The sequence below is a fragment of the Ambystoma mexicanum genome, chromosome 12 (genome assembly GCF_040938575.1).
Source record: "Ambystoma mexicanum isolate Mex_15411 chromosome 12, UKY_AmexF1_1, whole genome shotgun sequence".
Classification (NCBI taxonomy): Eukaryota; Metazoa; Chordata; class Amphibia; order Caudata; family Ambystomatidae; genus Ambystoma; species Ambystoma mexicanum.
In genome coordinates, this window is record NC_090936.1 from 68,452,190 (window position 1) to 68,474,614 (window position 22,425).

Genomic DNA, 22,425 nt, shown 5'->3' on the forward strand with positions numbered 1-22,425 from the left:
ATGCATCCTTCTAAGTCTGCCGTCACTTTAAGGTCATCCGAGAAATAGATCAGCATGGATTTTGTTCTGTGGCGCGGATTGAAACGGAGAGTGAGCTGACTGATAGTAGTTTTGTGAACTCCTCGCTCGAGATGAAAGAGCAGAAATAATGGTTCTCGGGGGGGCGAGGGGAGTCTGGTAGAGCAAGTGTAGATCGGGTAGACAAGAGGTAGAGTTTGGCATTGGGGGTGGCCGTCCTGTCTAGGGCAGTTTTGTTGAAGTGTTCAGACAGGGCGTTTTAGAGCGTTTGTGAGGACTCAGTAGGGGCTGCGGTGCAGGGCGGGTTCAGGAATTCAATGATGATCCTGTGGAGCTCTTTGCTACTGCTACAGCAGTTCAGGATCCTTTTATTATAATAGGATTGTTTGGCCTTTCGGATCTCGGATTTGTAGTTTCTCTGGTAGTGGGCGAGTACTGATTTGCTTTGCAGGGTTCTGGAAACTCACCATTTGCGCTCAAGGGAGCAGTTATGTGTTTTTAGAGTCTGAACAGGGGGAGGGGGTGAACCATTTGGGAGTAGGTCCTGTATGGGAGGGAGCAGACTTGGAGGGGGCTGGGGGAAGAGGGAGTTGTTTAGCCAGGAGTTGAAGAGCTCTATGGGTAAGGGTCTAGCTGTGGTAGGGAGGGATGTGAGGGCACTTAGGAGGGCCTCAGCCAGGTCCGGTAGTACCTTGACCTTGTTCCAGCACTTGAACTGATATTTAGGGGTAGAGGGTGGCTTGGGGGGTGGCGGTGGTGTGAGGATGGAGAAAGGTATGGCAGAGAGAGTGGTCTGTCCAGATGAGGGGTTGGGGATGGGCGTGGAGATGAGGTGATAAGAGCTGAAAATGGTGTAGAGGGTGTGGCCAGCAGTATGTGTTGGTCCTCTGACATGCTCAGTGAGGTTGAGTGACTCTACTGTCGACCAGTGGTACAGTCATGGAGTTGTTGGGGAGGTCGAACCAGATGTTATAGTCTGCCAGTAGGGTGAGTGCTGGGTCGTTAATTAGAATGGCTGCTAGTGAGTCGCATAGACTGTTGACGAAGAGTCTGTCGTAGCCCGGGGGCCTGTAGATGAGTAGGAAGATGTGTGAGAGAGTAGGCAAGAGAGAGAGTTTGACTAGGAGGGATTCGCAGTTAGCTGTGCTGGGTTGCGTTTCAGTGGAGGTGATAGAGATATGAGGTTTGTGCAGGATTGCTAATCCACCTCCTCTGGAAGGTCTGTTCTGGGTGATGAGTGAGTAGTTATATGGGAATGCTTTGTGAGCGATAGGCTTGAGGTCGTCCGAGATCCAGGTTTCAGTGATGAAGATAAGATCAGGGTTCTCAGCGGTTAAGAGATCAAAGATACTGGGCCTCATTACGAGTATGGAGCTAGCCATGGTGCTATTAGTGCCATGGCTGCCCCCATACCACATACCGGGTCGGGGTTCTCAGTATGGGGACTTACCGGGTCATTCCAACCTTGGAGGACCCAGTAAGTCCCCATTCTGAAAACCATTCCCCATTCCCATTCGAGCCCCCATAGGGCTCAATGGGTAAGGAACTAATAACAGTCCCGCAAATAGCAGGCCCGTTATTAGCTCCCTGGTTGTATAGTGGCTCCCGCTAAGTACGGCTGGTAAAACCAGCCGGCCTCAGTGAGACCCGCTAAGGGACCTCGGAATGCAGCAGTAAGGGGTTAACAGCACCGGCATCCTTACTGGTGCCGTTAACCCCTTACAGCTGCACTCGTAATGAGGCCCACTGTGTTTGTTCTTGGCTACGTAGCGGGCATTGAAGAGGAGGCACATGAATATGTGAGAGTTACAGGGGGCGGTCTTTACCAGGGTGTCGAGGGGTGGCTGGGCTGGGCTGGTCGGGGTCATCGGAGGGTTGTTGATGGTGGTGGGGAGAAGGTCGATTGGGATGATCAGTGTAGTAGGAGGGACGAAGGCTGTCAGGGGGGATATTGTATAGGGTGCGTAGAGGGCCATGGGTGGCTAGGGACTGGGAAGAGAGGGCCGTCGCAGGTCTTCGACTCAGTAGTGGCGTGGGTTGGGCGGTTTGGGTGGTAGCAGAAGGCAGGAAGGATTGAGGCATGGTGGTGGGTGATACAGAGGTGTCTGGTTAGGTGTTGTTATGGGATGGTGCATGGGGATGGTCAAGGGGGCAGAAGGGGTTGTGTGAGTAGTGAGTGATGGAGCACGTCTTTAATTGACTGTAAAAGAGGAATCAAATGTCTGATGGCCTTCTCATGTACAAGTGACACTAAGAGACCTTGGCTGGAGGGTAAACCAAAGCAGTGGGTGGAAGTGAACTCAGAGAGAGAAAACGGAGTGAACAAGAACATTGAGTACCCTGCTTGGCAGGAGAGTGGACCAAGAAGGGGGTACTGAGAAAAGGGCCCCGGACCCTCAGCACAGCTTGGGAGAGAGAACCAGGCTTTTCTTTATCATCGCGGTATCTGGAAGTTGGGTCTGCCCAGCAAGGGGCTGGGATCTTCAAGACAGCTTGAAAAAGGTGTCAGGCCAATCTTCCCTGCCGCAGGGTCTGGGAGCCAGGTTTATTAAGTAAAGACAAAGACTCATCCTGACCACTGAATAAATAGAGGCAGTCTTGGGAAGTGGAAAAACTCAGGGGAAATGGAATCAGACCGTTGAGTCTTGTGGAACTTTTGTTTACTTTTATAAACCTGATTGTAACTTTTGTTTTGTACTAGAAGGCCGGGCTGCAGGTCGGCAGTCAAAGAGACATTTCCCTTTTCACCTGTTGTTGAGTTTAGCTTGTGAGGGACAGGATAGGATTTGGACACAGGACGGCGGCAAACTTTACTTTGGACATTCGGACACAGACAGTTTCATTTGCAGGCAGGGAAAACCCTCTTAGAGGTAGGGGTAGTTAGGATTACCTCCAACCCCACTTGTTTTGTTATTGCCAATCAACAGGCCACCCTTGTGTCCATCTTTTACTCCTACACCCTCACACACACCTAACAGCTAACGGTAACCATCCATATGCTAGATGCTATGTAAAATACATTCTGCATACACCTGAGCTTTACGTCTGTGATAGACTGACTGGATCCTAGGAGAGTCACAATAAAAGAAGGACTTATTCGGGTAAAGGAAGAGAGACCCGGGTGGGGCACGGGAGTTGAGAGAGATAGGGAACATTACGTGCATGAAGCAACAACAGTAACCGCGAGGGAGGGCAGAAGAGGTCTTGCTGTAGAGAGAGATTCTTTAAGATACAAGATGGGTGCTACTCTGGGGAGAAACACTGGGATAGACGTGCCACCTGTAAGGAACTCATGGTGGCAACAGTAAAGATGCAAGTGGTCACAGTTCAAGGGTGTTTATTAAACTTGGAAGGTAGTTTGGAAAAAACCCTAATCTAAACCGAAATCTAAGCTGGGAACAAGCTTCAACCATCAAATAATAATAAGGCAGTCCGAGTGGAATCTTGTCAAAATAAAAGGGCCTATACTAAGAAAACCTACTGCCAAATCCTTACGCTAAATACAAAAGTAGTGTGGGATAATGATCTTAAGAAAGAAGGAAGTGTTTACAAATAATAAATCAGGATGCGGTGGTTGGGGTCTCCCTTCCCCATGTATTAAGCACAGGACAAGGTAGGATTCCGGAGCACAGCACACGCTCAAGCTTTCACAGCACGAGCCGACAGTTCCACTTTCGGCTAGCAGGGCCTTCGGTGGTTAAAGTCTCTTTTCTACAAAAAGTCTCTTGCCGCCGTGGACCTGATGTATTCAAAATAATAACCAAAAGTTGCTTTCTGCTTGCTCGTTGGGTGATGCTTTTCACCCTTGGATCCCCCTCTTCTGGGCGCAGATCCCTAGAAAGTTCCTTAGTGATACCAGGACCTCCAATAGCTGTGTTTCTTGCTTTCGAGGGTCTGACAGTTTCAAAGTATCAAAACAAAGATTTAATAAAAGTTCTAGAGTTCTTCTCTGATTTTATTTGGGTGATAGCTCGTCACCCCTGGTTCTCCCTCTTCTGGGCTCAAACCCATCTCGAATATCAGTTTCTCTTTGTCGGGTTCACTCTGGCATGGTATGCACTCAAAGGCTTTCCCTCTTGATCTTTTCTTTGTTGCATTCACGGGTCGGTGGGTGTTGGCTTCTCACCCTTGGATCCCCCTCTTACAGGTTCAGTTCCTACTCAACTGTACGCCTCCCTCGATCAGGTTCACTATGGCTTTCAATGCAATTTTGTTGGTGACATTCCTGAATCTTAATCTCTTTTCAAACAGTTCACTGTGGACATCTCTCGGCCGGGTTCACTCTTGTCAACACACTGTATTTCGGGACTTTAGACTTCACCCGTTCTTTATCGGCATCCCTCTTTCGGGTTCACTCTTGCCAATCTTGTCAATCGTACCTTTTTCATTCAAATGTTACGATGCAGGATTCACTTCCCTTCGCTTCACAATCATCTGTTGGTTAAAGACTTTCAACTATACAGAGGATTTTAGAAGACCCCTGTAAGACCAATTTGACCCCCTTCTCGCCTTTCCCAAGGTCTTGTGGTAATGGTAGTTTCAACAAATGGGCAATCGCTCAGAGTTTCCTGATTTGGCACCCACGTGGTGCCGGACTCCTCTGTTGCTGGTTTTCCCCCTTTTCGATCAACAGTTCTTTGGAACCTTTCACAGTTCAATTAGCGATTTGCTACTTTTCGTTCAACACAGTTTGGTTTCTTATCAACTCTCCCCTCCACTCACCGGCTGTGATGAACCGCTTGGGTTTATTCTCTCTGGAGTCAAAGTTGGTTCCAAGGAGACAAGTGTCTCTCCCTGGCTTGGTTATCAGTGGAAGAGGGTCCTGTGTACCGTTGACGTCTTCTGCAACACACGCTGGTTATTGTTTGCAGTCTTACAATTCCTTCTGCGCAGATTTCACGGGCCTTAGTCGGAAAGGGCAAGGTCGCTTCTCTCCTTGTCACCCTCTTGTTTGATGCCGTCTTTCCCCTCCTCTTGAACTGCTGTTCTGAGTTAGCCCTCTTAACGTGTGGTTTGCCTTGCTGGTCTTGTGCTCTCATGCTCCACCTTTTATCCCTGTGGGGAAGGGAAAGAGCTTTCAGGTGTTTGTGGTTCTGGTCAATTGCCTGACTTTGCCTGACCCTGTTGTTGGGACATGTCAGGTAAATGGCTCGAGTGTTAGTCCTTCGTCCTTCGTAATATGCGAAAGTGTTCGTGCCGGAAAGGAGGGGGGAAGGGGGTAAAGTGTTTGCATATCCTACGTGGTAGGTTTGGGAAAAAGTATCATATGAAGGGGGATACAGCATCTCACCCATCGGTGCCCTACTTCTACTCCCCCGAGGACTCCCCATCCATGTGATCCTCCCTCACTGATCCACCCCCAGGAACTGGATTCAATAGCAATGGCGGTTTTCTGGACACATGGATGACAGATCCCCGGGGACTAGTCAGGGAGACACCTTCAGGTTTCTCACACACCTTACACCAGTACGACGCCACAACAGAGTCTGCAAAATACAAACTGGTGGTCCGATGGAGTGACGCCATGAGTGGCAAGCCCTTGCCGAAGAGCCGAGACACCATAAGAGATGCTGTGAGCGACTCACTGCTGGTGAGCTAGTGAGAGAGAGAGATGCTACAAGGCGCATGGCGAAGTCCAAGCAGCAGGAGAGGCATTGAAAAACCACAAAGGTTGTCCCGCAAGTGGGTGTTTCAATGTGATGGCAAGAAAACAGCATTCTGGCATTCTAATTGTGCTAAAGACAGCTGGACAAATACACAGCTGCATTGTGGGAATTAGAGAAAGGGATTTGAACAAAGTAAGAACATGTTGTATTCGAGGAACTGGGGTGAACATCTCAAAGCATTCACAGAGTGATAAATCCTTAGAAAATAATGCATTCTGAGAATTGGAGTGTAAACCCCAGAGTGTTTCATATATGAGATATATATTTAGTAGAGCAGATTAAGGCTGCACTCTGGGAGTTGAAGTGAGAACCCTGAAGTACTCTAAGGCAACACTGCATTATGGGAAGCAGGGTGAAAGCCCAAAATGTTCTGAAGAGCAAAAGAAGGAGTTATCATGCACAGTGATGCACGGAATTGGTTGAGTAGACTTAGGCAATAAACCCCGAGGCGAAGGTGTAGGCATTATCGCATCAGGTAATGCCCCCGGGCCCCATAGTTACAGTCCTGAGTGTATCGAGTGCCTGAACGAAGGCCCCGGGGGCATTACCTGATGCAGTAATGACCCCTGGAGAGGGGATATTTGCCATTAGTACCCCAGCCCATTAGACCGGGGTACTAATAGTCGTTTTATTTGGTTGCAAGACACGTCGCGTTTCGCGGGCAAAAAAAAGATGTGATATATGAAACATTGTTAATGACAATCCAGGTCCAGAGAACTACTGAAATGAAACTTTTGCACATAAATTAAATTTTGATTCCACTCTATTTCAGTTGTGAGAGTTGAATTAATCCTACTTGCTGGATGAGGTTTAGAAAACAAATAAGTGTTATATTTTTCCGCAGAGGGTTTCTTCAGGGCTCTTGGTGTGGGAGTGGGATGATAGATATGATATGATAGGTTATTTATAAGGCGCTTAATACCCAGAGGTTTCTGTTAAACTGTGTGGATATAAGGATCTGCATTGCCAGAGACAAGTCATACATTTCGAAGGAGTTTGCAGATGTGGGTGATACTTCTAGTGCAGTCCTCCCTAACGTTAGGCAATTCCCCTGAGAATTAATTGAATGTAAAAGGATGAAAGAATGTAGTTACTAGAGAAATTATCTGCATGCAAATTATTAAACATTTTTGTAATTGCTGACATGGAGTAAGATATGTCACCATGGGAACACTTCAGTGGGTATTTGGCAAATTCAAGCATGAGTGGAAAAACTCCCAGATGCTCAATAGTGAGATAGCTTCTGTGGATAGCATTCTTGAGGGCCGCTCATTGGTTTTATGTATGTGCTCATATGGATATGTCAACCCGTAACATCGTTAATCAGATTAAAATAAAAAATGTGACTTGTGAGGTACCAGGCACATATTTTCTTATGCAGGTGGAATGGAAAATTAAACCATTCGGCACAGAATTCAGGAGTCTATGGTTTACCTAGTTAAGCGTGCACTGGAAAAGCCAAAGGTTTTGGCTCTTGCATAGGCATGGGGTAGGTATAGCGGTACTACCAACAAATGTTTGTAATGCAGGACTGGAAATCCCCAGTCCAAGCGGAACAGATAGGCCAGGAAATCCTGCACCCAAAAACTGAAGAGTCAAGGTAACAGACAAAGGCCTGTTTTATTAATAATCCAAATAACACAGGAATAGCAGTAAACACCAAAAGTCTCTACGATCACGTCCTCAGGCTTGACATTTGGAAATGGTGGTTGGTTGGCACTGGCTTTACCAACCTTGACTACTTGGCAGGTCATCAGCACATGAGCAACAATAGTGGCGGGCGGAGCGGCTTCAAGGTGCTGCTTTTACTAATTATAAGACACCATCTCTGATTTCCTAGGCCATGAGTCAGGACTTTAGCTTTGAACTTGGCTTTGTCTGGCATCTTTGTTCTGAGAACTTGAGGGGAGAGAAGGCCTCAGCCTACCTGTGCCTGGAGTTAATAGCTAATGTTCCTCAACTACAAGCCACGTGTGAGGAGACCACGTTTTGAGTTATTCTGCTCGACATTTACTAGGATGTTAGCCATTATTAATATGGGTGTCCTTACCCTTCCTGGCCACTAGAGACTTGTTAGAGTTACTTTTCTTCCAATATTAAACCTTAATTAATGAGCACCTGGCTTTCAAAGGGTGTTTGTTACTTTGCTTAATCTTAGAGAAATGTGTTTTACGCTTGGGCATTGTTATCTTCTGTTCTCCTCAGTGCTAGTTCAAACCTCCCTTTTCTACAGTAACCTTGGCAGTAGTTGTGCAGCTATTGTCTGGCCTGCTCGGGTTTGTATTTTCAGCTAATTCAGCAAATCTAACCGTCGGTATCCAAAAAGTCTAACCAAGGTATCCAAAATGGCCACTTGTTACAGTTGCATTTCTACATTAAGCAAGCTTAGCATGTAGCTCATTTGCCTTGCGCTTCAGCGTGTGCATTGATTGTGATATGTTTTCTAGTGTCTATTGGTACAGGTAACATTCTTCATGTCTAAATGCAAGTTTGACCTAGCATGTGTGTATCTTCATGTTGAGTGCATATCTGCTTCCTGTCTAGTCTGCTTACAAATGCCAGTTACAGCAGTTACAGCAGTGATGTGACTTTCTCTAGTCATCTTTGGTTACAGCATGTTCATGCCTGCTAGAGCTTGCAAATCCATTTCTTCATCGATCGCTCTAGGATAAGGTTGGTAGGGTTGTCTTAGTGAGTAGCATCTCTCGCACTTGCGGTATAGTGGTGGAGAAGGGGCAGACAACATAAATTATGTACTCCCTTCGTTCCTATGATGTAGAGGCACCACTAGCCAATTTACTGCTGCAATTAAGTAATTAGCTTTCCTAAGACGCCTTAGAAATAACACAGCACAAAGTTTGATGCAACTGCTTGAAAGAGCTAGCTTAAAGACATATGATAGGTTATTTATACACGCTTAATACCCAGAGGTTCCTAAGCACGGCCCCAGGGATTGAACCTGTGTTGCTCTGTGTCGTCTTGCTTCCAAGCCGAGCACGTTGCCCCTGAGCTATCCTCCTCCCCTCCCAGGACGTGTGTGGTGTGGATCAGGTAATGGGTGGAACCAAACAACACCAATAAGGCTCATCTCCCTCTTATCTGTACTCCAATGCAGTAGTTTTGGTTTACAGGTAGCCAAAACGAAAAAGGGTATTTACAAGGTGTAAATACAGTGTAAATACAGAAATGATAACAATCATGAGCACCTGGTGGCACCCCATGATATTATTGAGAAGAATTGCACATACCACGTCTCCATGGTCAGGGATCACTTCACAAGTTTCTGTGGTGTTTATGTGTAGTTTTCTAAAAAATGTAAACATTCCCTATGTCATATTATACTCCATGTCACTGGGCACCCAGTGCTGCACATTTAAATATACAAACCATTGTAATATAATGTACTAGAGTGATTGGTTTTCAGGTGATGTGTATACAGTCCACAGCTCTCTGAATAAATGGGGGTGATTATGTAAACCCCATCGATGAATAATTCTCTCCCCGATGGCATTGCAGTTGAGTCATCTGGTAACCCTGCAAAAGCACACCTTGCGTCACCATTTACCTGCTTCCCGCTGTCAGCCGTTCACACACTTCTCAGTCTGGAACCTACATATTATAGGAGTAATTAATAGATGCTGTAGTCATTTGGACACGGAATCAGAGGCGTAGCCAGGATTGTCTAACACGTGGGGCCTGAAGCTAATGTAGTTGGGTCCACCGCAGGGACATGAACATCTGTAAAGGGCCACACAGCGCTGCTGAGTGGGCATTTACAGATAATGGGTGGGCCTTGCCCGCTCAGGCCCTACCCTGTATTCGCTGTTGCAAGGAATGAGCATTAATGAGAAGGCAACTCGCCCTGCGGTTGCTCTCTGCTGATCTGGAGCATGGTGCTGTTGTGAATCCAGTGCGTCATGGAGTTCCTCCCTCTTAGGACTGGAGTTGTCTTCCTAGCTTGAGTTTTGTTATGAATGTCATTGTTTTAAGTGGCAGGGAATTATACCTTGCTCATAGCTTGCAGAAGCTAATATTACTGTACACAAGTCCACCATGTCTCCGCTTTCCCTCTCCCACCACTTATGCCATGTTCTGCAAAAGCATACTTCTATAAAAGGCCAACTCTGGCCACCAACATTCCTGTTAGCTGGCTTGGCAAACCCAGTGCTCTCCCTTAATACAGGAATTGTTTCTTTCATAGTGAAAGCCTCTGCACTACTAGTGCCTGCTTGAGCACCTCTCAAGTCCATCACGCAATTACTCACCATCGAAACACATCTCGTACCATCCTGCGTCAGTTCTAGATATTGCCATCACAATAAAACTCTACTCTAATCCGGGCTGTACTCTCCTGAATCCTGCAGCCATGCTTACCAATAACTTACCACATTTGCGAAACATGCATCCCTACTACGACAATCAAATCTCCTCCCACTCATCCCAATTGGTTTCCACTCCGATTCTGGTCATTCTATTGTCAAATTTATCTTCATCCCCTCCTCCAAAAGCCTCCCTTTCCTTTCATCAGACAAAGGTCTGATGAAAACCGAGTCAGGGTAATAATATGCCACCTTTCAGACAAGGCCAGGCACCCTAACACCATTACAGTGGTGATGGGCGGATAGCTCAGGGGCAACGGCCTCGCCTTGGAAGCATGACGACGGAGAGCAACACAGGTTTGATCCCCGAGTCCGCGCTTAGAAACCTCTGAGAATTAAGCGCGTTATAAATAACCCATCATATCATATAAATATTGCATAACATAACATGCTGGTTATACACAAACTGAAATAGTCTTAGCACAAATGGTTAAATCGATACAAAAACACCAAAACTCTGTAAACAGATGTGCCAGAAGAGCTCGATAAAATGGTCTCTGCAGCATCCAGTCTCTCCATACCACCTCTTCAATTTTCAAGTTTACAGAATATTACTATTTTATTATAAATGTGTACTTGTTAATAGGCAATGTTATATTTTTAACAAGTAAGGGTAGCATGTTCAGCGACCTCTGACTGCACCACTGTCGATTTAAAATATACTTCTTGAAATGTGTTTATCTTTGAAAATAATTGGTGCAGTTAAAAAAAATAGATATTAAAATAAATGTAAAATAAAATAATATATAACATGTTGATGCCAATATTGCGAGGTACTAGTTGAGGCAAAATAAATCCTCTTAAAAAAAAATAAAAAAAATCAAAAGCGTAGACATGTAGGAAATATCTGTTCGGCATATGCTTAACCGTATAACCCATCTTTATGTGTTGACTATTCTGGTAAATAGTTTAGAATTAGAATCAGCACAGAAAGCATTTAATAAGTCACACTTCACGTGCTTCACACTGTTAATGTACATTTTTCTGTCCATTATTTTTTAGCAAGGGGAGGTGGACTGCTGGCCGCTGCCATGCCCGACGGTGGAATGCGAGTTCAGCGTCTTGCACGAGGGGGAGTGCTGCCCGCGCTGCGTCATCGACCCGTGCCAAGCAGACACCATACGTAATGACATCACCAAGACGTGCGTGGACGAGATCAACGCAGTGCGCTTCACAGGATCGTCGTGGATTAAGCACGGCACGGAGTGTACCCTCTGCCAATGCAAGGTAAGGACCACTTAAGCACGCCCTGCCTTCTTGGCAACAGTATCACAAAAGAAATGTAAATGGATGTACATGTTAGTACTCAATACAATCTTAAATTGAGTAGAAAATTAAATCCCTCAAGTTTTCATGATCACAAATAGAGAAAGAACAAAAAGTGGAGAAGGAAGTAGGAGAATATATGGAGCCCCCTGCCGCCCCCTTAAGCACAAGATTGTCAAGGAGTAAGTGGAGGTTGGCTTTTGGGGAAAAAGTCCGGACTCTGGGACTTGAAGGCAACTGTCAAGGGACAGCAGAGAGAGGCAGAATAGGGGTACCATGGTAGAAGCTCTGGGGATTTGACGGCCTCTACCACATCCCAAACCCTGCCCTTTGGGTGGTCTAGGGTGCAGGTGCACGTGCACCTCGTGTGCCCTAGGAGGGCTCTCCAGCAGCATCGAGGACGGGGAGTAAATGACGAGAGCTGGCGGAACCAGGAGACAATAGAGAAACATTGGGACATTGAAATATCCACTAGATGGCGAGTGGCTGTGACTACCACCTCCTCTACGGGAAGGGAGCCTGGATTCGGGAGGATAGCTCAGGGGCAACGTGCTCGTGTTGGAAGCAAGACGATGCGGAACAACACATCAATCCCCAGGTCCATGCTTCCAAACCTTTGGGTATTAAGCGCGTTATAAATAACTGATTACTGATTGAGACTTTTTCATCCACAAACGTTTGAGCTCAAGGAGAAGCCATCTTGTTGCGGAACAATCTCTTAAGCTTTTTGCGTTACAAATTTGGCCCGACCCATAAATATTGTGAATTAATAATATTTGAAGCTCTGCGTCTGCCTGTTGTTGATCATGCTCGGCCTTGTAACCCTGTTATACAGATGCGATGCTTTTGTTTGGGCGTGGCTGCCATTGTTGCATTTATCAAGCACTTTATCTTTTAATTTTTTATCATTTATTCATACTTTATTTTATAGTCCACCTCTGTACGCCACTCATTTCATCCAGATACATGCAATTTAATTGGTTATTTACAACGTGCTTAATACCCAGAGGTTTCTAAGCGCGGACCCTGGGATCGAACCTGTGTTGCTCCGCATCATCTTGCTTCCAAGGCGAGCACGTTGCCCCTGAGCTATCCTCCCGAGACTTGATGAATGAACACAATGCCTAATTTAATCCGCACTTTTACATGTTAAGCTTCGCTACATTGTTCCTAATTTACTCTGGCAATGGGGTCGCGAGAAAACAATTCCTGATGGGATAAACCCATTTCAATTCCCTTTTGGAAAGTGTACACTATAGGTTTTATGTCATGCCTATTTTTGCTCTAAATGTGTCGTCAGAGACCATAACACAATATTACAATATGTTCTATAGTGAGGGTTGGAAATGAGTAGGAAAGACAAGGCATGTTAGTGCACCTCTCCCTGTTGCTGCCAATTGAATGAAGACTGGAATCTGACTATGGGATCACTTTCAATCAATGTGAAACCTCTTATGAAATTTCACAAACACAGACAATTTCTTTCTTATGAGCACGTGACATGATCTTCCATTTGTCAAGAGAAGGCAGAATGCTTGAGATGTTGAATATATACCCTACAGGATCAGGAATATACCGGAGAGATAGTTTATGCACACAGACTTCAAAGACTTTTGAACTTCCCCCTTCGCCCATCATAAATACAACCTCTAGTTTTTATAATATTTTCCTCTGTAACATAAAAGCAGCACTTGAATCCATTTTTGACAAACAGCAGCATAAAAGATTGAGCTGACGCGCCCATTATTCTAGCAATTTTATTGCCAAAGGCAAGTCTTGCACAAGAGTGCTTAATAGCCGCCCAAGCCACCGCTACTGTGCGGCTGCTGACAATTGGTGCCAAACAAGGTGACTTGTCTTGGCCATGACAGATATAATCTTCCAAACCTCCTGTATCATGCACTTAAGAGGATCATTGATTTTGAAGCTCGGCGTCGTAGCGGGCAGTGATCCTCTGAGCAATGTGCACTCCTCGCAGCCGGGCAATGACTCTCGTTTCCATTGCGAGATGAAAGGCTGAGCCGTGGTTGAGATGATCAAGTAGCGGAAGGCCTGCTCAATGTGCTGAAAGCATTTTGCATGAGCACGTGGACACTCCTCTGCCTTGTTTTGTGGGACTTGTCAGTGGCGGCTGGTGAATTTTTTTAACTGGAGGGGCATCAATATTTGTCCCTGATATGACTGAGTGTAGCGAAGGAGCCCACACCACTCAAGGGTGATTCGGAGGGATTGGGGGGGGTTTGTAGGGTAACTCATGAAAAAAATCCAATAGATGCAAGTCACCAACAGTGCACAGGAGCATTTCTCCAACACATTTTTATGATGTCTTTTACCCAAAATGTGTGCCAGTATAAAACATTTTGACACTGGCTCTGCCGATACATTTCCAAGCTGACTGCCCCAATATACCCTATTATACTCATATAAGAACATGCTAATGTTTGCTTTGTGCATAATGCCAGTAATGATACTATAATAAAACATGTCCATGTTTGTTCTGTCAATATATGGCAGTATCCCCACACAAGAACACACTGCAGTTGGCTTTACCATTATAAATGCATGCCAAATTATGAGAACATGTCCAAGCTGGCTGTATTAAAAAGCCAGTCGAGCTACATAATACCACTTAACATACTTTCTTTATCAAAGATGCCCATTACAAAATGTCATACCGCAATAGGAAATGGCTAGACTAAGTGCATAAAAGTGACAGTCCTGTTTCACAATAACCCTTATCATGCTTGCTTTACCAACGATGCCCAATGCTAAATGCCACACCACAATACAAAATGACTGAACTGGCTGCATTGAAATGCCAGCCTAGCTACATAATAACACTTATGCTTGTTTTACCAAAGGTGCCTAATACAAAATGTCATGCCACAGTAAGAATAATACCACTGATCCTGCTTGCGTCATCAAAGATGCCCAATGCAAAATGTCATGCTTCAGTAAGAAATGGCTAGACTGGTTGCATAACAAAGGCCAGTCTTGCTTCATAATAACACTTATCATGCTTTATTTATCAACCATGCACAATAAAAAACACCATGCCTGCTCCATGCTGTTCCAGCGCCTTGCTGTCAGACATAATCACAATAATGTTGAATGTGATTTTGTGTGATTGTGAGGCTCTGAGGGGCACTTGGGTAAGGCATGTTTTTTTACTGGCCATCTATCATAGAAGCCCAGTAAAAAAATAAGACGCCTGTCCCCTGGGCCTCGCAGCGCCAAACACACACACACAATCAAAGTGATTATGTGTGTATGCAAGGCACTGGGGGGTGGGGGGGGGGGCAGGAAGGCAGGTATTGTATTTTTTACTAGACATCTATCATAGATGTCCAGTACAAAAATACCATCCCTGTCTCCTGGGTCCCACAGCACCTCAGACAGAGAGTTGATTTTGGCCGGTGGGGAGAGGTTTGTGCAACAAAGGCATTTTAAAAATGTCTTTGTTGTACAAACCTCCTACCCCCCACTCGCCAAAATCATCTTGGACCAGCACACACACACACACACACACACACACACACTTACACAACATACCCACAGCAGGAATTTGCTGTCTCATTCACAGTCACGAGCACCCATCATGCATTCACTTATAACACAAGCATATATGCATCCATACACATATTTAAATAATAAACATACAAACACACACATTTACACAACATACACACAGCAAGCACTCTGTTTCATTCACACGAGCACCCATCATGCACTCTCATTTAAATACTAAATAAATGAGCATACAAACACACACGTACACAACACACACACAGAAAGCACTCTCTCCTTCACACCAGCATCCATCATCATACATTCACCTAACAACACAAGCATGCATGCATCCGTACACATAATTTAAATTTAAAAAAAATTAACATAAACAAACTTACCTTCTGCCGCGGGTCCGGAGGTTCCAGTGCTCCAGCCCCTGTTGCATGAACAAGAATCAGGAAGTTTCCTGGTTCCTGCACGTGCGTGCAAGGGGCCTAAGCGTGGGTCTGGAGACCCCCAATCCAGCCTGCTCTGTCTGTATGTGCGAGGAGGTGCAGGAGTGGCTCCTTACACATACAGGCGTGCAGGTCCCAGCCAGAATTTCCAGTGAGCCATGCAAGGCTGGGGAAGTAAAACAGCTGAGTGAGTGCTCGTATTTTACTGGGCTGGTGTCTCCATATTTATTTATTGATCGCTTGTTAGGTGCTCATACAGCAAATAAATCCTGTTTCAAAGCGCACACAGGGCAACAGGGAGGCAACATGGGATTGAAGTGTATACAAATACAGAGAATACACAAACAGTAAAAAACAGTGGGGGGAAGGGAAGTACAAACCTACTATGCCTTCTGAGTATTAGTATGTGCAAGTGCAGCAAGGAAGAGGGAAGCAGGGTAGGTGCTGAGGTGTCTGTGCTCGTGGCTAAAACATAGATGAACTGCAAGGTAAGAAAAGTGCTACACAGCCTGGTGCCGCCATAGGTGGAAAGTGCGAGTTTCCAGGGCAGAGGGTGTGCCAAGGCAAGTGCTTAAGGTAGGCAGAAGCTGGGTGAGAGGGGGCCAAGACACGGTGCTCATTATGGGTGAGTGGCCCCTGGACATGGCGAGAGTTGACTCAGGGGGTTGAGGGTCCTCACCAGGGAAGTTATGGGGAGGATCCTCTAGTGACATCCACTTAGAGCCCTCCAGCAGGCAGGGGCCTTCACATCTACACTCCCAAAGGTCACAGATTGTCGCAATGGCTTTTTCCTGGCCACATGTGCAGAGGATCCAAGGGGTCTAGGAGTGAAAATACCCTCAGGGTTCTCACAGTGTCCAGAACTAGTCATCCACCATCTTGACTGTAAAAAGATGGCCTTATCACGCAACGTCAAAGCTGGAGTACCTGTATTCTTCCTGTGAAGAAACAACACGGAAGAGGAACTGGAACATCCTGGGCCCACCGGCTACACAGGGCACTCCGTCGAGGCGGAGGTACAGAGTTTATCCCATTTGAGACCCTAAGCTGGCAATTGGGATTAAAACTCTCTCTCCACCAGGCAAACAGTAACCTCAACATGTTGCCTCCTCTCCAAGATGGGATTTTAAGAAAACACTGTCAGATGATGTTCTCAGTCACTTATACAGAGTTTCAGAGGCAAATAAAGATGAAGGAAAATACACCAGACCAGATTAAATATTCCTTAATCCATTAACCAAAGCACTTGCCTTTGCAAACGACTCCTGCGTACCCAGGCGTGCAGACACCGCGCTTCATTATTGGCTGCACGCAAAGTAATTGAGGAAGCAATTACTCAATGTTAGTATTTTAAATATTTAATCAGTAGCTCAAGGGAAGGCGCCATTTAGATTTCACGCCTCTATTTTATCTAACTGTTAATGTCATAAAATTGACCAAAATTTACAGTGATTTATTCTTAATGGTTGCCAGTATTTCAGACCTTTTTTCCCTCTAACAATGAGTGATATTCCTTAGAATTTTATTTTACACATGCATTTTATAGAAGCTTTTAGCCAACCAGAAAGGAGGAACAGGCTGGGGCAGAATTCCAAATTGTTCATGTCGTCATGGCGCTAGGGTTCCAGTTCAGGCAGCTTTAAATAAAGCAAAGGAAGGTACTATTCAAGCAAAACAGCTCTTATATTTTTTGGGGCTGTGCAACTGATAGGAAGGTAAGATATAATGGCCCTCATTACGACCCTGGCGGAAAGTGACTGACCGGACCGCCACAGCGTAAATAGCGTTTCCGCCATTGCACGATGGAGCAAAGTGCGGCCCATTCCGACCCATCGGGCACGAGCACCACGGCATGGCGGAAGTGCAAAGTCCGCGATGGCGGAAATGACCCCAAAACGGCCCACACCGCCGCCGTACGGCGCCCTAGGTGCAATACCGCCACTCATCTTAACGGACACCACAGTGAGCGCCAACCGGAAAGTACGGTGACCGTAAATATACGGAAACGGAAGTAAAAACATGGGCCCGGAACGGGAAACAACACGCCGTACACCTATAAAACCACAAAATCCACACAACCACTAAAAACACTACCCTGAGACACATCCCAACCCGTCATCCACCCTAGTGAAACCAAGAAAAATGGGAAAAGTAGCGAAGAAAGCGTGCGACCGCAAGCGGCAGGTCCACTTCTCCCGTGAGGAACTCACTGTGCTTACAGAGACCCTCCAGAAGAATGCCGCCGCCGTCTTCTCCACGCAAATGACCAGGACGGCACTTGCGAACAAGAAGGCCATATGGGCCCTGGTGGCACAGCGGGTAAGTGCGGTGGGGACCGCACCCCGCAACCCACAGCAATGCAGAAAGCGATGGGACGACCTGCGGATACGCGTCCGTAGCATACTTTCTGCCAACCGCAACATTGCCACAGCCACCGGGTGAGGATCGGAATCACCCATCAAGTTGACCCCCTGGGAAGAAATCTGTGCCTCCACCATAGGAATGGAGAGCATAGAGGGAGTCGGAGGGATGGAGAAAGGAGTGCAGACATCCGGAGAATCCGGTAGGTGGGCCAAATAAAACCATGCCAAATCCACAATGTCCAATCATGTGAATCACATGTGTCCACATAGCGCAACAGTAACACATGGCCAGGAGAACGTCCACACACATTGGCCTGATAGCGCACTTTAAAACTCACAATAAATACATAAATAATTAAAAACCCCAAAAACACCCACTACACGTGCAGCAGGCACACCCTAACTGCAGGCTGCCAAACAACTGCACCCTCACTCCACACACAAATGAAAGCACCTCCAAGGCCCCGACCCAAATCACCCTCAGGTACCACCCCAATGCATGTGATACATTGCCATTCCAATTCCCACAGACCCATTAATAACGCTCGCCCTCCTTTACTCCACCACAGGGTCCGATCCAAACGACGAGCTTCAGGACACCCCTACCAGCACACCTGCAAAGAGGGCCAAGACCAACGGCCAAAGACCCTCCACCTCAGCTGCACGCATCAAGACACGGCAGCAGCACAAATCAAGTGGCAGCACAGAGGAGGGAACATCAACATGCACCCCAGCAGCCAGCATGCCCACAACAGCAGCACCACAGGTCCCCCCAATGGATGCCACAGAAGGCACTGCCTCTGGTGGCAGCAGCACCATAGGTGACACCCCATTAATGGCAGCATGCTCCGACACAGAAGACGGGGATGTCGAAGTCAGATCCATCCATGACCTGTCCCAATCCCCCTGTCTGTTCCATCCCGTACACCATGAGGATACCACGCAGGGGCACCCACAAGACGACGACTGGCCATCCCCCACAAGCCCTGTGGCAGGGCAACATGAGGCGAACAGCCACTCTGTGACACCACCGCAAATGGCCATGGCCCAGCAGAGGCAACAGTCCCTCGACCAGTTAATCGTGCAACAGCAGCAACTGGCCATGCTCCTCAAGGACCATGCCGATGAATGTGGGGGCACTAAGGCAGACATAGAAACATCAACTGAGACACTCAGGGCAGAAATGGAGAGAAGTACAGAGACACTAAGGGCACAAATGGAGAGTAGCACCGAGAGCCTGAGAGTCCAAATGGAGAGTAGCACCGAGAGCCTGAGAGTCCAAATGGAGAGAAGCACCGAGAGCCTGAGGGGGGAACTGCATGCGACGTCCAAAGACGTATGTGCCGAACTTGCCGCAGTGCGCCGTGTGCTCACTGAGCTCTCACAAACCCTTAGGGACATGCATGGACGTGAGCAGGCAGAGACATCATCCGTTGCAAGTTCCGTCCAGGGCAGCCCCCAACGTAGATCTGGGAGGAACCTGCGCTCCACAGGCAGGGGTGCCCCTGATACCCGCAGAGGGGGCTTGCAATAGCGACTGCCCACTGACAATGTGCATCTTTGGACACTGGTGTTCGGGGGGGAGGTAGGAGGGTGGAGGGGGTGTGTTGGGCTCACTTGGGTGGCGGGTCGATAGGGTGTTCAACATGATATCACATATGCCATAAACAATGCACGATCAACCAATGAGATGTGTGGACAATGATCTTTGTGTACTAGGCCATCATAGGCGTACAGTCCATATTGTGCATGTACCAGACACACACAGTGCCACGAGTCCCGTGTCCATGTATCAGCCACCAGGCGTGAGTGCTAGAAGCATGCATCAATGAGATGCTGACGAATGTCACGGCCCTCCTGTGCCTCGCGGACTCCTTGAGGTGCTGCCACATCCCCACCCTCATCATGACCATCTTCAGGTGCTTGCAGTTCTGCATCAGGGGGCATGGGCACATTTCTACGTACGCACATGTTGTGTAGCATGACACATGCCATCACCATCTTTGCAACCTTCTCATGGCGGTACAGGAGTGCCCCGCCAGACCTGCTGAGGCACCGGAAACGAGTCTTCAGTAGGCCGAATGCCTGTTCAATGACTACACGGGTACGTGAGTGGGCATGGTTGTAGTCCTCCTCATGCTGGTCCCGTGGGTTCCGGACTGGTGTGAGGAGCCATCTCTTCAGTGGATATCCGGCATCACCTGTATGTGGACGATAAACGAATTATGTGGAATGCCATTGCTACGAACGCACCCCCCCCCTTCCTGCCAGGTCATTGCCGCATCACATACCCCACATCATCATGCATGAAATGAGACTCACCGAGTAGCCAGGATCTGTACCCTGCGTGTCGCTCCATGTAGCGTGGTATTGTTGAGTTCCTCAAGACCATAGAATCATGGGTTGATCCAGGGAATCGGGCACAACAATGTGTAATGATCCTGTTGGAGTCACACACCATTTGTACATTCAGAGAATGAAATTGTTTTCGGTTGCGGTACTGGGCCTCCATGGCATGTGGGACGACCAATTCCACATGGGTGCAGTCGATGGCACCAAGGCAACCCGGTATGCCGCCAAGTGCATGCAATCCCACTTTTGTGTTGGTAGTTTCCTGCTCCGAGCGTGGTAGAGAGATGTAGTCGTCTGCGTGCTGCAGGAGGGCATCGAGCACTTGCAATAGTGTCCGTGAGAACAGTGGCTGAGAAATGCCATGCAACTGTCCGACTGTGTGCTGGTAGGTGCCTGTGGCCAGGAAGTGGAGTACAGACACCACCTTCAGTAGGGGTGGGATGGCGGTTGGGCTATCTATCATGCTGACAAGGTCAGCCTGTGTCATGTCCACAATGGCGGCTATGGTGTCCCGGTCCAAACGGTAGAGGGTGTGGATCTGCTCATCAGTGAGGTTGAACGGATGTGCTCGGAGGCGTGGGATTGCGGGCTGCCTGCGTGGTGGTAGTGGCTGTGCTGGCGGCCCTTGCTGGCCCTGCCTTGCCCTCCTCCTCCTCCTGCGTCTCCTCCGTGCGGCCGGTTGTAGTTGGTGTTCGTCTTCTTCTTGAAGTTGGAGTACTTGCAGTGCTATCAGGTCCCCCAGGGCCAACATAGCTAGTCCTGCCGGTAGCATTTCGGAGTGGGTGTGGTTGTGAGAGGAGACTGGGTGTGCAATTTATGTGTTTTCAGGCTGTATGGCCTCCACCTGTGGTGATTCATTCCACCTGTGCAAGCAAGCTGCTCTCCCCTTTGGCCGAGCACGTCCCGCACACAACGCTGCAATTCGAGGAATGGCATCTTGCTATTACAATCATGTATTTGTACCCGATGGCCGTGTAAAATTGGTTGATATGTTCATTCGGCTATGGTCCCATTGTTTCACATACTATCTTAGCAGTCGCGAACAGACTTGTGAAGGGTCAGTGGAACGTAGTACTCGAGTAACGGTGGACCCTCATGCATCACTGTACCGAGTTGCAACGACGGGCGGGGCGTCCCATTTGTGAGTGAAGGCAGTTGCCATTTTCACACACAGCCGCACTCGATGGATTAATTTGTGATTTCAAGCGGCCACAGATGCCTTTTCGACGTGATGTTGCAAATGAGGAATTCGAAGGGCGGCGCTTTCGGTTATCAGCTAGCGGCGAGGAGATGCCCACAGGTCTGACTGCAAATATAACGTTCTATTGTTCAATGTCCTTGGGACAGGGGCCATGGCGAGGATGCAATTATTGCTATGAATAGTTTGGGATGCGCAATAGCGAAGTGGACGATGAGGCCGGACGTTCCCAAATACATGTTACTTCACAACACTGGAATTACGGGCTGGGGCACAGTGGATTTTGCAGGCTGCATAACGCACAGACTCAATGGAATTCTCACATGTTATGTGAGTATGGAAACAGGCGTTATCATTACGGGATGAGGGAATGATGAATGGATGCATGGACAGATGATTTGATACAGTGTTTGCCATGTACAGGGCTTCTTGGAATCTGTCCGCCTCCCCTGCGCTATGTGATGCAGGGCTGCCATAGTGGGACCATCGTCTATCTGGCCTTGTTGAGCCCTCCCTGTCTCGACGCGCCTTCAGACACTTGTGTCCATGCACGTTACCAATCCCATCTGATGGATTCTGTTTTCACAGACGCATGCACAGGTACACTCGTTTGTGATGGTGTTTTCACCTCGATATAGATAGTTATGAGTCGCAAGTGGTTTTTGGGTGGTGATGATCCTTTGGAGTGGGCTAGCATGCATATGGCTGTGGATTTAGTGTGATCATTGAAGTGAGTTGTTCGAATGTAGTTCTGATGGCCATTCTATTCTTTTTCTTTTCTTTTGGTTGACAGGTATCTCTTCCCCTTTTGCCACTGCCATCTGTATGCCACTCCTGCAGATGGCTTTTACTCCCGACACCTGCTGCTTCGTGTTAATCAGTGGAGCAGCATTACGATCTTATGGGACGATCGCCAATGGGCCACATGCCCTTACGCAGTACTAGTGGCTCGGAGCAACATTTCGGCCTTTCAGCTGGACTAGTGCCTCCCCATTGGGACGGCCCTGCGGTTCTGTGCGCTTCCATGTTGCCTTTTCGTACGAGAATGTGGCCCTGTGTACCATGAAGGAACAGGGCGTCACACAAGAAGTAGCTGGTCATTTCTTGCGGATGCAGCCCACAATGGTGAAATGTGTTTTGGAGTTCATGGCCTAATGGCTGTATGGGCTTGGTGAATTTGTTGTGCATTAAATTTCTATTCTGATATGGGCCGTGTAG

The 22,425-nt window shown here is 47.4% G+C and overlaps 1 protein-coding gene across 4 annotated transcripts in view; it reads left to right on the forward strand.

Annotated features, from left to right (window-relative positions):
* The window catches only part of NELL2 (neural EGFL like 2), an 871,367-nt gene that overhangs the window by 840,965 nt on the left and 7,977 nt on the right, over positions 1-22,425 (forward strand). For all 4 annotated transcript variants that reach the window (XM_069628010.1, XM_069628008.1, XM_069628011.1 and 1 more), the window contains one exon: positions 11,066-11,290. In XM_069628010.1, coding sequence (XP_069484111.1) covers positions 11,066-11,290 — 225 coding nt within the window. The remainder of the gene's footprint in view (positions 1-11,065; positions 11,291-22,425) is intronic.